This window comes from Cryptomeria japonica, chromosome 5 (genome assembly GCF_030272615.1).
Source record: "Cryptomeria japonica chromosome 5, Sugi_1.0, whole genome shotgun sequence".
Taxonomy (NCBI): domain Eukaryota; kingdom Viridiplantae; phylum Streptophyta; class Pinopsida; order Cupressales; family Cupressaceae; genus Cryptomeria; species Cryptomeria japonica.
The window spans coordinates 96,495,891-96,510,659 of NC_081409.1; the positions used below are offsets into that span (position 1 = coordinate 96,495,891).

General features: G+C 35.0%; 1 protein-coding gene across 2 annotated transcripts; it reads right to left on the reverse strand.

Moving 5' to 3' along the window:
* Nucleotides 1-11,329: 11,329 nt before the first annotated feature.
* On the reverse strand, nt 11,330-14,169 carry LOC131065408 (wall-associated receptor kinase 2). Of its 2 annotated transcripts, none has more exons than XM_057999906.2 (3): nt 13,203-14,169; nt 12,894-13,079; nt 11,330-12,765 (listed from the first exon to the last, which is right to left on the reverse strand). In XM_057999906.2, the coding sequence occupies exons 1-3, from the start codon at nt 14,095-14,097 to the stop codon at nt 11,534-11,536; spliced, it is 2,313 nt and encodes a 770-aa protein (XP_057855889.1). In that variant the 5' UTR covers nt 14,098-14,169; the 3' UTR covers nt 11,330-11,533. The 2 variants fall into 2 exon arrangements, with proteins under 2 accessions (XP_057855889.1, XP_057855888.1); XM_057999905.2 differs by having other exon boundaries at nt 13,194-14,169.
* Nucleotides 14,170-14,769: the final 600 nt, after the last annotated feature.

Here is a 14,769-nt window from a genome sequence, read left to right on the forward strand (position 1 = left end):
ACAACTTATCACCATATTCATCACATTTTATTTTAAAGCAATAGGAGTAATTGAGTAGGAAACATAGAGTAAGTTGGCAATAGTGTATACGTATAAAATTCTAAGCACAAAGATCAAATAGCTTCTACAACAACAATCTTGAACTCATCTACTATATCTCCATCCTAGGAACTTATGGCATTCTGAGATAGGAGGAAGCCAGAACAAGATACTTAATTTGCTATAAAAGGCACTAGTCATTGAAAACAACTAGTGAATAGGTATACCCGCCTAGGTCCTGCAGAGCCTAAAGTGAGAGAGTTAGTAACCAAATAGGGTCACTCTATAAGTTGGCCAAGTCAATTGGAGGGTTTGATCATAGGAGTTGGCATTTCCTTAGAACCTATCCAATCTGTCAATTTGAGACCCAACAGCCCCTCAATACATTTTCACTTAGAGAGGCATCATGTAAGTAAGGTAAGGTAACATTAAGAAAAGTGTTTATGATATCATCGTCTTCCTCGAAGATAGCTAGAGAAGAAGGGCACATTTTAAGAGAATTTTCAAGATCACTCTTCAAATCTTCATCTTTAGAACATGGGAGAGTTTAGAAGGGATTGGTAACAATTATATTAGGCACTAAATTTTTGTCATAGGTAGTAGGAGGTTCTCTAATAGATATAAAAATTGAAGCAAGGGAAGCTAACCCATTATCATGTCTATGAAATGAATGCATCATGACAAAAAAAAAACCTCTTTCAAATGCTAACACAAATAAAATAGAAGGAAATGTTCAATTTTAACCAATGCAAGAACTCTAAATGTTGATTTAGAAAATGAAATTTATGAATTAAATGTGTTCCAAAATCAGATATGAAATTAATGATCCAAAATAAGCTATCCACAAGTTCAATTTTGAATTGAAAAATTAGGGTTTTAATAAAATTAACTCTAAATTTTGAAATTTGCAAGGAATTGAAACTTGTAAATATAAATTTGAATTTGAAATAGAAAAAAAACTCAGATCTAAGAACATAAATCAGAATTGAAGAATATTGGATTCACATTAGGTTCATCAAAATGTGGGGGCGAGAAAAGCTAGACTGAGTGACTAGGACCTAATCCCACTTTTGCCAACACATTGGGAATACAAAATAGCCTAGGGAGATAGATCACTTTGGCTACTTCTTGTGAGATTGAGAGAGCCAAGGATTACCTCTTAGGGTTTATATTCCTCTTGTTACAAATGATGAGAAAAACTAGGGTTTGAATGATCACCTAGACTAGGAGATACATAATGAAGCACTAATGAACTTGAAATTGAACAAACTTGCAGATTTGAAACTAAGCTATTGAAATCATGAAAGGGGGAACATTTTAGAAGTGTACTCGATGTTGCAAATTGAATAAAATAGACCAAGACCAGGGTGTCGTGCCACTTCCCTGATGGACTGACAGAGAGATGCAACTGGAAGGAGGAAAACTCATGACCGTAAAGTTGTATGGGCAAGTGCAAGGTAATGAGTCACAAATTCATGGAATTTTGCGCTTTGGAAAACACGCTCTTATAAATGGGGGCCCGTTTATGCATCGGGCTCCCGAGCCAAAAGGTAACGGGGGCCTGAAGCAAAAATAAACGGGCCCCCATTTTCTTCTAAAATGAGGACCCGCTTTAAAACAAAAGGGGGCCCATTTTTTAGAAACAGGGGCCCATTTCTAAATCACATTTTTCCTTTTTTTTCCACAAGCCGCCCTTGTTTGAAAATGGGGGCCTGTTCTGTGGAAGTTGATTCCACAACCCACCACTTGGCTCGGGATTAGGCCCAGGATAGGCCTAGGATGGCCACACCTAAGACATGGACCTGAAAATTCAAATCTCCATGAATGAAAGCACAAATATGATCTTCTGAAATAATTTATGTGCCTGTAATTAGAGAATTTTTATATGAAATTAAAACCCATTTCAGATTATACTGTCTAGATTCTAAATATGTAAATTTATTTAAAAATAGATTATTTAACTATTTTTCATTTAATTTATACTAAATCGGGTCCATAAACTTGAAATATTAACTAATTTTGTTAATTTAATAACTTTTTTATTTTAATGAATTTTGAAAAAAAAATTATATGTCATCAATCTACACAAAATTCTTTTCTATTTACAAAGAAAAATTAAAAATGTTAATTTTATGTCAAATTATGTGGGTCGTACACGTCAAATTTTTAAAAACATAATTACCGTCATTAAAAAATTAATTAAAAAAAAAATACAGAAAAATATGCTCATTATTCTTCAGTGAGTTACAAACCATTTCCCAAAATGGTTTGAGAAAATAATTTTAATTGTGTCAAAAAGTGTGGGTTGTACACATGCATGGTATGGTCCTAAAATGTGCATTTTTAAAACTTAGTTTTTAGAATTGCATTCCAAAAGTTATTTTTTATTATGTGGGTATTAAAATAAATTACATATTTGGAAAGTACACTCAGAGGGCTATCTTTAATATTACTGAATTTTTCCAAGGTTCAATCTCCAAGCTCAAATGAGACAAAATCTAAAAATCAGGGAAAACACTTCCACTTTTTGGCCAAAAAGTGGACTCGGCTTCTTGCATTGACCCGTATCCTACCAAAAATCACTGCAAAGTGGAAGGAACAAGATGCCACACCATTGTACTTGACAATTTTCTACACTTCTGAGACTTCTGGGTGGTGTTGAGGCCTTTTCTAGATCTGAAACTACCTCTGGATACCTATTTCTGCACCTGCAACTGAAAAGGGAAGGTTTTGGTGGCTATATAAGGTTTTTCCTTATTCAAACCTCTATGTTGGTGATTCCCACCTCCACAAATAGCCGATAATTTATTAAAAATGTGTGTGCTAGAACCTTGTGTGTACGCAAGATCCTAAAATGAAAGAAACTATAGCTACCCTATGCATGAGAGTAAACCCTAAATGTAAATGTGAATGTAAATAACAATGTTTCAAACCAAATATCCTAAATAATATAAAGCATGAATATAAATATGCAAGTTGATGTAAAGAAGCTCATACAAAGACATGAAAATAACATGAAATCGTACCAATCCACAAGGGAGAGATACTGCCACAAGATCTCCTATTACTCTTCAATGTCTTCAAGGCTCCTAATTGATGATGAATGCTTGATGAAATATTGTTGAATATTGTTGAAGAATACACATAGGCTTCTCTTTCACTACATAGAAGCCTCCTTATGCTCCAAAAGCCTGCTTTTAGATTCTTAGGAAGATAGATCTCTTAGTTGCCTTCAAATGAAGAAAGAGAGATCTTATGTATGAAACTGTAGATCTTAATTTCAGCGTAATTCCACCTTTAGGCCTACATAGGAATTGAATTTCCAACCAATCTTTTGGGGTTAAGCATTATAATATCATAAAATTATGCTCCCAAAATTTCAGGGAAAAAGTCAAGGACCTTGTGCACTCCCGCCATGGTCCGACCAACTTTTCACCAAATTTTGATGGTTGTTAGATATGATTATATTAGAATGAATCCCAAAGTTACAGCTGATTTCAAGCTGTTTTGATATATGAAATTGGGCCTTAATGGTTGAAATAGGACATAATTAGGGTTTATGATTAAATGATTTATTGGAGGAACAAAATAAAAAGAGTCACGCTTAGGGTAAAGGGCCCAAATTTATGATGTATGGAGTGATAAAACATGAATTTATAATTTATTTAATTAATTAATTAAATGCTTAAAGGGAAATAATAATGCAAGATGCAAGACACACTAAGGCGGGTGCTAACCTAAGTGTAAAATTGTACCACCCTAGCAAGGGTGTACAATTTACAACACTACACCTTAGTATTCTTTTATCAATATTATAATCAGTCTTTTGGAGAATCTATAAATATTTAAATAATAATTATACCATACACAATATCAAGCCCCATGGCCATCAAATATATAAGGCTTCTAACAAGCCTCTTGAACAATGTAGGATCTAGACTTAATCCATTGTCCTCCTTGCTTAGCTTCAATCACATCATGACCAATGTTGGAAATACCTTGTACATTACCATATTGAATTTATTATATATTTTATTTTCATATTTGGATTAAGAAATAAATATACAAGCATTGGATTGATGGACTTTTATATCTAAAAAATATCTCACAAACCCCAAATCAGTAATTTCAAATTGACTCTTCAAATTGTTATTTTGAGAGCATCTATTATAACATCATTGGTTAAGATTAGATCATCTAAATGGAAGAAAAAAATTAAAATCTCTCCTTTTTTGTTGACTTTGATGTACAAGGTTAGCTCACAACCTCTTTAGAAGCAATTTTGAATGAGATAGGTATCAATGTAGCTATACCAAGCTCTAGGATCTTTTTTTTGTTAGTCTAGGATATCCCCATAACCTAGCCTGATACCCATTTGGGGAAGTTGAGGCAAGAATAGTCCTTGGAGATGTACTAAGATACTTGCACGCTAGGTGCATCAGTTGATTCAATATTTAGGATCTTTCTTTAGTCCATAAAATGTCTTATTCATCTTATATACCTTGCTTTCATGTCCTGGTATCTCATAGCCTTATTGTTCTTCCATAAATAATTTCTCCTCTAGATAACCATTTAGAAATGTTAACTTAAACCTATTTGGTACAAAGACCACTTATTCTAAGAAACAATAGCTAGCACAATCCTAACAATGTCCAACCATGCAATAGGAAATTTTTTAATTGATATCTATTTCAACCTATTGTGTAAAGCCCCTTGCAAATAGCATTACTTTATGCTTTTGTATATTTTCATCAACATCTTGTTCATTCTTATAAATATACCTTACACTTATTACATATTTTCCTCTAGGAAACTCAACCAACTCCCATATTTGGTTTTTCTCAGTGGACTCAATTTATTCATCCATGACTTGTGAACATGTATCACCACTCATAGCCTCTTCAAATTTTAATAGATCACCTATATGAGAAAAAAAATTAAAAATGAAAATTAAGTTTTTGTATCATCATTATACAACTCACTCAAAATCCTTGTTTCTTGCTTGTTAGAGTTAGATCTGAAGATGTAGAACTACTTGGATTGCTAGTTCAAGTTTCTAGTTTTTATAAGTATGGCAACTAATGTAGATGTTGTCATGGTTACCCATGACCAATATTTATGCACTCTTGATGTAGCCAAAAATATCTGAAGATCTCCTTTCCATGAATGGAGGTGAATTTTGAGCTACAACTTGTGGTCCTATCTTGAGAGTGGAAGGAGTTTCTATTCAAGTTGTACTTGATGATGGAAATGCTTCATCATGAGGAATATCAGTTGTAATGTTTAAATTTTTCTCTACACTTCCATTTCACACTTCATCCTCTACAAACTAAACATCATGAGTAATTATGACCTTCTTAGTGATAGTATTAAATAACTTATATGACTTTGTACCCTCTGAAAAACTAACAAATATACATTTTTGTCCTTTAATGTCTAAATTCTTCCTCAACTCATCTAGAATATGTGCATATGCAACACAACCAAACACTTTAAAATAAGAAACACTACATGTGTCATGCGCGTCCAAGCCCCTTGGGGACTTTATTCTTCAGGCTCTTTGCTAGGAACCTATTCATGATATAGATAGTAGTTTCCACTACCTTAGCCTAATATTCATTAGGTAAATCTTGGGTTTCCAAAATACTATGTTCTATCTCCATAATGTTTTCATTTTTCCTCTCCACCACACCATTTTTTTTTTTATTAAGATAAACGGGTTTTACAGGGACGCGAAACACAAATCCATCAAAACATAAACAGAGTTAAACCAGAGTCTAAATGGTAGCTAAATAGAGATAGAAATAGGGGAAGCACCCCACAGAGTTCAGTAAATAAAAAATAAAATGATAGCAAAAAACAAAAACCAAAAACATGACTAACTAAGAGCTTCCATGAGCTCAACATTCTTCTGGATCATCCTATTGTTGATCTCCTGGAGCTTTTCCATGACAAATATTGAACTTCCTCTTTCTTGTTTTTTGCTCCTCGTCCTAGTCGAGGGCCTTGTAGAGGTCTGCATATCTTGGTTCTTCTTGTCCACGTTGACAACTGAGGAAAGATTAGATCTGGCCAGTTGAGCTATCTAAATGACAATTTTCTCATTAAATCTTTTGAGTCCTTTCGCATTGCTAAATATTGCCTCTTTACTAATCTCCACAAAACCCTTGAGCTTGCCCTTTAAATCTTGTATATCATTCTCCAACCTATCAATCCTAACCTTATGCATTTTTTTCATAACCTTGATATATAATTTTTTGAGTTAACTTCAAAAGTTTGTCAATTTTATTGGGTGCTAAATTCTCAATGAAAGAGTCTATAATGTCCTTGATACCCCGTTTCAGAAAATTAATTTCACCAAAAACCTAGCGGAAACATTTCTCTTGGTTAGAAACCGAATTAACCATGAGGTTGTCAACATCCATCTCATCACTTTTAAGCTCCTTGGGTTCCACAATAAGGGGAATGCCAATTTCAACTTCATCCTCCCCTTTATCTTTAGTCTCTTCCCTTTTCCCAGTTTTCTACTTTTTTAAGATTTTGGGGTTGAGAATCAAGAATTTTAAACTTTTTGGTTGCTCATCTAGGTGGACTTTTTCATTTCCTGCTACTAGTAGTGTCGGGTGTGGGCTTCTGCAGGGGGCCCTCATCCTCTGAGGGCTTGTATTTAGAGTCATCTGACACATAGATGTCATTCCATTCCATGGCTATCCCATCGTCCTCCTCACCAAATTACATATCTGAAACATCATGCATGTCCTAGCTGGCTAAGGGTTTGGGGTTTCTCAAAATAGGGGAGGGTTTAACCTCATGAGCCTTAACATACTCCATAATTAGGAGTATTAACCCCTCATGCAAAACTGAATTTTCCTCATTTTAAAAATGCTTGTGAATGATATGCTCAAGAGAAGATAGTAAATAAACGACATCATGGTTTTTTTATCATTCCTAAAGTGATTCAAAATAAGGAAATGATAAGTGAAAATACTAGCATGGTGGCCATCCAAGGTTATGTACCTCATAATGAAATCTATCATATCCTCCCAAAGCTTCAGAAGATATTTTCAGTTGTAGCCTCCATCCAGGTTCTTCCTAACTCTGCTTCTTTCACTCTTTTTGTCATAGAAAATTGATAGGGTTTCTTCTGAGTTTTTCCTTTCTCTGTAGAATTTTTTGCCCTCTATACCTAGCCCTATAATCTCAAATATGAAGGGTTCATCTATCCTAAATTCAACACCATACACACTTAGCACCCAATTTTTCCATTTTTTAATAAACATTTATGTGAGCTTGTGGTTTTGATCCTGGATTTTTTTTACATATGATTCCAAACCACTATCCACAACTTCCATCCATAGCTCTTTATTTTTCTCCCATAGCTCACATGAAGACGGTTCTATTATGATCTTCTCTCCACCCATATAATTGTTAGCTCTACATATTTTAGCATTTACATGAAAACTAGGTTTCAAACAAGCAATAAAAAACCAGGCCCACAAAAATAGTCTGGAAGGTCATCTCCACTTCTTTCTAGGAATGCCTTTACACATGTGAAAAGTTGTCATAATTAAAGCTCTATCGGAGAGATATTTTTAGCATCCTTCTACACCAATTCGCATAAATAAAATGGAAAGGATTACCCTTCCCACCACCATTTTTCATCATCCCTAGCAACACTAAGATTTGCCACGTGGTTTGCAGGCATATCACCACACCATTTTGTTAATGTGTAAAGAATCCTATAAATTGTCTATGTATCTCATTTGATTTACAAAAATTTAAAAAATCATTTGAAATACATTCACAATGTATATCAACCCTCAAAAGCATTTTGTAGTAGCCACTTTTCTACTGCAGTAGTGCATTGAACTAGTGGAAATAAGAAAATGTATTAGACTTCTTCTTTAAAAATTAAACCCAAGTTTTTATTGGAAAATAGTCAATAAAAGTAACAAAGTCAGTGAAATCTCCTATAATTGGTGTTTGCAATTGTCCACTGATACCTGAATGAACAATCTTAATTGGTGCTATTTCTCTTATTGATTTTCCAACCAAGAAAGACTCCCTATGTTATTTTTCCTACATAAAACCTCCACAAACTCTTTCTAGTTTCTCAATTAATGAAAAACCTTTCACCATTGTTTTTCATATGTAGTAGCTTCAACCCCCCAAAATTCAAATTTCAAAATAGCAAATGCCACAATCATGATCCATCCTTTACAATTGAATGAAATGCTAATTGAATTTATCCATGTTTACCTTTTTCTTCTTCAAAGCTAAATTAGCCTACCCTATAATATACTAAATCTGTAGACTTTATTTCAACTCTTGATTTTGTGTGTTTTTCCTTAAAGGTGGCTCCTTAATGCACATTATTGATAGAATGAATAACTTGGGATGTTTTTCAATTTATATCCATCTTTATCCTTAATGGAGACATCAAGTTTCTAGTCATTTGCACTTTGGCAAGCAACTAGTTGCTTGGCAACCTTTCCAAAATAGCATACTCATGGTTTTCCATGTACACTCTATAGCCCTTTTTGTACCAACTAACAAATACTCATTAAGATGGGTTTTAGATCAGCAACATAATATGCATAATGCATAACTTTTTTCCTCCCCCTTTTTGTTAGAATATTAATTGTACCTTACCAAAAATAGTGACCTTGTTGGTGTTACCATGTGTGACATCAATTTGAATTTATTCATCCAAGATAGAAAAAATATATACATTACCTAGATGATGTGATTAATACAACTAGATTCTAGATTCCATATGCCACATGAGCTTTCTTGGATAATATTTCACTCAATTGGGGAGTTTGTCATAATTGCCTCAACAATCCTATTGCATGAAATAAACATAGTGCATGTGGGTCTATTGCTTGACTAATTTTGACCTTGCTTCTATTGGTCATAGTATTTTTATTGTATTCATGACCATAATGCCTAAAATTCTTATAGTAATGACATTAAATGTGTTATTTGTCAAACCTTCGACTACTTCAGTGATTGAAATCCTAATTTTGATCTCTATCATGAACATTTGTAGAACTACTATAACATCCACCTCTAGGGGAACTTCTCCATCTACCTTTAGAACTAGATTTCAACATCCATATCCATGACTTATAAATAAATGAGGTGAAAATGCATTTTCCAATGAGATGCTTGACCTATTTAGGCTATATTCATGATTGATGAGAGATGAATGCAACTCATCAATTTAAAGTTTTTCGATTCCTCCAAAGCCATGACTAGAGGCTCAAATTTAGAATGGAGGCTTCTAAGAACTTTATCAAAAATATTTCTGTCCTCTATGACCTCTCCATATGATTTCATTTTATTAACTAGATAAAAAACATGACCAATGGGAGTGATGTTTACTCTGGTTCTTGTAGTGACCCAATAGAGGCAGGCCTTGAAGGTGCTTTGGTTTTTAAAGTTTCTTCTATTAATGGGTATTTGTGGGTGTTGTATTTATTATTTATTTAAGGCACTAATGTTCTTTTTGGAGGAATTTTTCCTTGTAATGTGGTGGGAGGTTTGGGAGGAGTGCTAAGGGTTGGTTACCCTACATTCGTTTAACTAGAGAGGGCTTTGTTTTCATTGTTCCTACTATAGTGCTAGATTCTTTCTTCTATTGGAGGATGTTGTCCTTTTTCCTAGGATCTTTGCTTTTGCCCCCTATTACCTCAGTCATGTGGTGTGATTGTTTGGAATTATTTTATCAAGAATTTATGATTCGAGTTTGAGTTGGGATTTTCTTGTCTTTGAGTTGAAGTTCGAGGTCCCTCCCCCTATGTTCCTTCCTTTCAAGGCTTTGATTCCTAGTGTTTCTATTGATAACTAGTTTATAGAGGTTTTCTTTGATGGTTTGTTTGAAGGTTTCTTGTCAAGACAAGGGTTCACGGGCGCCTTTTAAAACCTCTTGAGCTTGTTTGTGCTAGTTCATTCTATGGTTTCTTTGTTTGATGTTACTATGGAATGGCTCAGATTTTCTTCTCTCGCTAGGTCCTTGGGTGTCTCTAGAGTCTTATCAGCGTTCTTAGGTAACCCTATAGAAAAATGTTATAGAAAGCCTTCAAAACTGCTTTTGGTTGTTTGTTCTCTTGGCTTATTTGTGCCCAGTATAAGAGGGTTTCTCAAGAGGATGGTTTAGGGCATGTTTATATATCCCTCTATTCTGATTAGGTGATTTTGTGTGTGGGACTTTGTTCCCACAAAATTTGGTTATGGTCAAAAACCACTTTTCAGAAAAGGATCTTGGTGGTCTCACTACTTGTGAACTCCTTCCTGTGTGCACCTTTGTGGCGGTTATGTATAGGTTCGGGCCTGTCCCAATTTATTCTAATTAGAACAACATGACTAAGGGAAGATTCTATTGAGTTCAAGTTTCTCATTGATTAATTTAGAGATTTTAACCTTTTCCATACCTTGGTAAATAATTTGTAGTGTATCCTATGCCTCCTTGGCTTGCTTTGTTTCTTCTACTCTTGGGAGTATTCTCTTGTCCATTGCTTGATGGATGTATACTAAAGCTTTCCCATCCTTCTTTCTCTATTCTTTGAAAGTGTCTTTATTAGTTTGTGTAAGGATGTTATATGCTACCTCGTCAATTGGCTCCACAATACAGTTTTCAAATATCTCCCATACATTTTGAGACTGAAACAATTGTTTCATAGTTAAAGACCAATACACATAATTCTTTAGTATGATAATAGAGGTTTGCTAACTAGATATGGATGCACCAAACATGGAAGCCATTGATGGCTTTCAAGAGAATGAAAAGAAAGAATAGAAAGATAAAAGGTAGAGGTTCCTTTGGCTTTGATACAAGATGATGGTTTTGAGTGAGGAGCAAAGCAGACAAATACAAACTCAATACTTTAAAAACAAAGGATTTAATTTGCAAAGATGAAACATAGAAAAACCTTCAATACAAAGAACACAAATATTTTACAAGATACATGGCATATATTATTGATTGATCCGAAAACAAAATTACAATGGCCTATGTATTGATAGCTACATGAAGGCACTTTAACTTGCATGACATGACAAGGAAGAAGACATGATAAGGCGCAATCAACATATTGTTTGATGAAGAGTTGGTTGATTAGGCAATAATAAGCTATGAAAAAGCACAAAAATAAATAAATAAATAAAATCCAACAGTGAGTAGTTAGTATTTTTCCAATAATTTTAGAATTCTTCAACAAGCTTCAATTCTATTCAATTTGAACATATAAGATTATATATATACAAATCTTGAATACACAGCTTTCACTAATCACTTTTACTCATGATCATTTCATCATAAGATCGTATAAACATCTTGATTATAAAGCATTACATGACACCTCAATATAGATAGATCTTGAAAACTTTCTTAAAGATCTGACTAATATATTACATTAAAGAAAACTAGCAAACCTCTTCTAGAAACAAAGATATTTACTGTTCACCAAGAAATTCCATATTCCAACACAGTCTAGTAATGCTTTCCTTTGAAGTCAATCTGTTCAGACAGGGTTGACATCTCAATCAATGCACTGAATGGTTCCTCTGACGTACCCGCAATAGCAGATGGAAAACTATGACTCCTGAATTCGTATGAAGTTTGTGATGCTTCTCTGGAAATTTTGGTATCCTCAAATATTGCATCGTCACACTTTACACTATCATGGAATTTTGTCTTTCTTGTGCCGCCTCTTATCCAGAAAAGTTCCTCCACGACCTCTTTCATATACGGTCTTTTCCTTCTTTCCAAATGAAGGCATTCTCTTGCTAACCTTCCCGTATCTTCCATCTGTTGCAGGTTTCCCTCCTCCAATACTTTGCTATCCAAGATTTCTTTGAGTCGGTTTTGATTAAGTCTGGAGAGGAAAAGACTAGATAAACTCCACTCGTCACTGGCTTTTCCTGCGCAAATGGGTAGCCGGGATGTTAAAAGCTCAACCAGGACTACACCAAAACTGTATACATCACTTTTCTCAGTGAGTTGAAACGTTTGGAAGTACTCAGGATCTAAGTAACCCCTTGTACCCACGATACTAGTGGTGAGATGTGTGTTATTGGAAGCGGAGATGAGACGAGAAATCCCAAAGTCTGCAAGTTTGGGAGAGAGTCTCTCATTCAAAAGAATATTAGATGATTTTACATCCCTGTGGAAAATGGGTTGAGATGCTCCAGAATGTAGATACGCCAAAGCCTCCGCTGTTTCGATTGCAATCTGCAGACGTGAAGCCCATGACAAAAACCCTTCTTTGGAGTGTAAATGTTCAAACAGTGTTCCATTTGGAATGAATTCAGATACCAGCAATGGGAATTTAGCTTGGATGCAGCACCCTAACAATTTCACTATGTTTTTGTGATTTATTTGGGAGAGAATTGTAATTTCATTAAGAAACTCATGGTCATCCTCTAGATTCAAAGCTTGCTTGGACTGTTTAATGGCTACAAGAGTATCATCGAGTAGAATGCCTTTAAACACAGTTCCGAAGCCGCCACTTCCCAACACCATTTCCTTTGAATAATTATTAGAAGCTCTTGCCAATTCTTTGGCAGAAAACATTCTCAGGCTTTCTCTACCCACTCTAGAAGCGATGTACTGCTGCAGCTGCTGAAAATATTTGGCCTCCACAACTTTCAAGTGGCGTTTCTTTAGCCACCAAACCACAAAAGACGCTGCTAAACAGACAACTACAAACGAAATGACGGATCCTGTGTATATTTTACCAGATCACACGTTAAAATAATATTATAATTTTAAGATTATACCTATTTTCGCATGTCTTTAAAGCTAATAATTAAAATAACAGACACACGCAGTGCATTTAATATTTGGTTACCTATAATTGGAGGAAAGATAGCGCGATTTGAACTTGGGGAGATGCATCTTGTCCCGTTTACAAAGCCATCTCCTTGATAACCCTTTGCACACGAACAATTATAGGAACCTACCGAGTTCACGCACATACCTCTTCCCTCTTCTCCGACGCACATATTCAACCTTTTATCACTGCACTCGTCTATGTCTGAGCAGTCATCAACACTATGATAAGAAGCCGTGAGATTTGATAAAAAACAATGGCTATGAAAGAAAACACATGATACTATTGATAGCTATAATAAAGAAAGACACTGAATACCTCTACAACCTGTGCCATTGAAGTAACCATTCCCTTCATATCCAGGAAGGCATCTACATACGTGTCCTTTTCTTGAAGGGGAGTCAATGCATTCTCCGTTACTGGAGCAAGAATAATTGGTAGTTGCTTTAGCCGTGGAACAATTGTGAAGGCCGATACCCCAATTAAGGCGGAGGCCATAAGAAACTTCACCTCCCCTTCCCCAATAAATGTTTGATCTATTGTCGACGATCTTGAAGGTCGAGGGGTCGAATATGGTGGAGAAACCACACTCGTTATAATATTTTTTATCACTAGAATTGAATATAGGGAACATACCTCCTCCCGTGAAATCTATTGCCGGCCAATTATTTGGAAGGTTAATTTCGCAACACCCATAGCGGCAGTACGGTCGATCAGTTTGAGGGTCACAAATTGCTACACATCTCACCTCTCCCAGACCCCCAAAACTGTAGGTACCAGATGTATTGCAGCCGACAACCACGAACTTATTAGAGTTTGAAATAGTGAAAGGCCCTTCTGAAGGTAGATGAAAGTAGGTTGTCCCAAAGGTGTTATCACACGTCCAGGCATAGTTATAATATGAGTCTATGACAAGGAAACCTGTATAACCGATCTCTATGATCTTGTAAGGATAAAGAAACCCATCTTTATAGTTACCTTTAAGCTTCCCATCAGTATAATTGCCAACATTGACATAAAAGAACGGAGCTAACATCCCAGTAACTTTATCCTTCTGGCATGTGATATGAAAACCAGGGTATCCACAACTAGAATTGTTTATCCAGAAAGGGTAACTCACACTCATTGAGCCACACTTTTGAGGATAACATTTTGCAACAGTAAAGCGCACCAAACAGAGACAAATTAAAAAGCGAATTACAACTCCACAATGCATCAACATTTCTGTTTGACCAAAACCGGCCACTCAATCAGCCCAACAGTAGCCAAAAAAAAATGTTATCGTATGGAAGGCCGCGTGTAATTAAATAGTAGCTGAAGACCATTTCGAAATATCTAGCTTCCAGTGCTGATAATTAGTGTTCAGGATGAATTTAATTTGAACGGCAGCGATGTAAGATGGAAAATGAATTTCATAATTAAAAATCTAAGGTACTGGTTCGATTCCTTCTCCAATTATTACAAACACAAGTGCCCTCACGTTTGCATCACATCTAAATTATTGTTGGTAGGTTTTAGAAGGTACTGGTCAGATTCCTTCTCCAAGTTTGACGATTGCCACATGTTCTGTCTTAATTTTTATATTTGTTACTAATTATTTAATTAATATTTAAAAAACATAGATCACATTCTACCTAACACATTTCTATTTATCTATTTATACTTATTTATCTATACAAGGAAACATCTAGAATTCAAATCTGAAAGCTTCTGTCTTAATGGCCAAGTTTGACGATTGCCACATGTTCTGTCTTAATTTTTATATTTGTTACTAATTTTTTAATTAATATTTGAAGAGCAAGGAAACATCTAGAATTTCAGCTTCTGTCTTAAAGGCCAAGTTTGACGATTGCCACATGTTCAGTGGTAGAAATTAGTAACAATTATAAAAATT